Here is a 1953-nt window from a genome sequence, read left to right on the forward strand (position 1 = left end):
CCTAGCTTTCCATAATATGAGAGAAAGCTAAAACTGTACCTCTCCCAAAACATATCATCACCAAAGTGGTGGCAGGATCATGTGGTCGGGATGCTCTGCTTAAGTAGGGACAGGGAAGCTGGTCAGAGTGAATGGGAAAATAAGAAAGAGGATGTATCAACCTAGATTTGCCGGCTAGGATTTTAGCTGGAGGTGATTGTACAAACTATTGACTCAAAGGGCTAAATACATGCACCACACTTTTCAGATCTGTGTTACAAAAAATGTGCTCTCCAGCACAAAATCATGATTAAATTCATTGAAGTGTGTTGTTATGAAAAGACAAAGTAAGAAAAAGTTCAAGGGGTATGAATACTTTTTCCAGACACAGTATTTACTACTTTTATTAAACAGTCAAAAGCTGGTACTGCTTATGCTTCAGTCCAGATAAACAGAACTTTGTCCACATCATCAACGTTTCCAGTCTGTCTCTCTCGGGTCATTCTTTGGCCAGGTGTATACCTAAACCTCCACAACATTTTCCTGTGCTTGTCAGGAATGGGACCACAACAACTTGCAGCACGATGTCCCAGAAGCTCTGTATCCAGCGATTACCGATGACAACACAATGAATGCAGGGACGAATCATCCTGTCGCAGAAAAGGGAAACACAAACATTACATAGTTCAGTTAAAAACATTCAGATATAGTTAATGTTGAAAAATAAACCCGAGAGATCTCAAATTAAACGTTCCCTTTACAGTGCCGTGTAAAAGAATCTGCCTCCAACCAGATTATTTATTTATTTTTATCACATTTAAAAGTTTTCCAGAAAATAAAAACCAAAACAATCTGAATTAGTAGTTTTAAAATGATAATTTAATCTATTAATAAATAAATCAAAAACCATCATTCAGACACTGTTTGTCTGATATTGCAGTTATTTTCAATAATTTTGAGCATTAGTGCAAAAAAGGAACAAGGGGGCAAATACTTTTTTCACAATACTGTATTTTTGATTTGTTTTACTTTGAAAAGTCCCACTGTTAAAACAATTTCTCAAATGAAGCAGAAAAAAATAAACCTACCAAATGTGGAAGCAGCTGAGGAGGCCAAACAAAAGACCAGAGATGGCTGAGATGGGAAGGGCCAGAAGAGCGGTGGCTATCCTGTAAATCCAGACTCTGGACACTTCAAAGAGAGCATTGCTCCAGATCCAAACTCTGTCCCCGCTCCGCACTGATGGCGGCTCCGCTATCACATCCTCAAACCCTACCTGTGAGTCAGAAGCACTTTATAAGACAGGGAAAATTCACTGTTTATGGCATTTTCTAATCAAATTATTTAGCTGAATTACGAATGCAAATAACATCAATATAGGTCATTATTACTACTGCAAGCTATGGCAAGATTGTTTTACCTTGAGGCAGTCATTGATACCTTGGGCATCCCTTGAATTAATCAGTGGTTTTGTATCACTGATTTCCACCAGGGTGGATGTATGAATGTTTTCCTCCTCATCCAGAGAGGGTTGCGCTCTCCATAACGTCTGCGGTTCCTCCCAATCTTCAGACCCTTCAGGGTCACTGGAGTCCCCAAGATCAATTTCCACTTCCTCAGAATCTATGTCTTTCTTCAGGGTATCCATTTAAATGCCTGATAAATACAAAATAAAAGGGAGCAGAGAGGGTCGCCTGTCACTATTCCAGCAGCCCAGACAGAAGGCCACTGACCAGACCCTTCCAGCTGGCTGAGCACTGAGGTTATATTGGGAACGTTACAGTGGCCTGGGTGGTATTTACAGCTGGTATTTCAAGTGACGATCATTTTCATGTGCAGTGTGGAGGAAAGAAGGGGTTGAGGAGGATATAAATACTTTAAACATGATCATGTCTCTGTTAGCACTGAAAAACTGGAGTTTAAATGGAGTCATGGAAACAAAAACAGTGGCAATAATATTTGACCAAAGTCTTG

At 39.8% G+C, this 1953-nt stretch overlaps 1 protein-coding gene across 1 annotated transcript; it reads right to left on the reverse strand.

Moving 5' to 3' along the window:
• Positions 1-352: 352 nt before the first annotated feature.
• cav4a (caveolin 4a) lies at positions 353-1728 on the reverse strand. The gene is made up of 3 exons (XM_055027473.1): positions 1400-1728; positions 1068-1255; positions 353-629 (listed from the first exon to the last, which is right to left on the reverse strand). Exons 1-3 carry the CDS (start codon positions 1625-1627, stop codon positions 479-481), a joined length of 567 nt encoding a protein of 188 aa, XP_054883448.1. The 5' UTR covers positions 1628-1728; the 3' UTR covers positions 353-478.
• Positions 1729-1953: the final 225 nt, after the last annotated feature.

This window comes from Poeciliopsis prolifica, unplaced genomic scaffold, assembly GCF_027474105.1.
Source record: "Poeciliopsis prolifica strain line A6 unplaced genomic scaffold, Auburn_PproV2 SCAFFOLD003, whole genome shotgun sequence".
In the NCBI taxonomy this organism is placed as follows: domain Eukaryota; kingdom Metazoa; phylum Chordata; class Actinopteri; order Cyprinodontiformes; family Poeciliidae; genus Poeciliopsis; species Poeciliopsis prolifica.

What these genes read in the sequence shown, in the direction of transcription:
- cav4a (XM_055027473.1), bottom strand. Translation starts at nt 1,627, where the DNA reads ATGGATACCCTGAAGAAAGACATAGATTCTGAGGAAGTGGAAATTGAT. An exon ending in GTATCAATGACTGCCTCAAG is followed by an intron (nt 1,256 to 1,399) that starts GTAAAACAATCT and finishes TCTGACTCACAG; the next exon opens with GTAGGGTTTGAGGATGTGAT. An exon ending in CTCAGCTGCTTCCACATTTG is followed by an intron (nt 630 to 1,067) that starts GTAGGTTTATTT and finishes TTTCTGCGACAG; the next exon opens with GATGATTCGTCCCTGCATTC.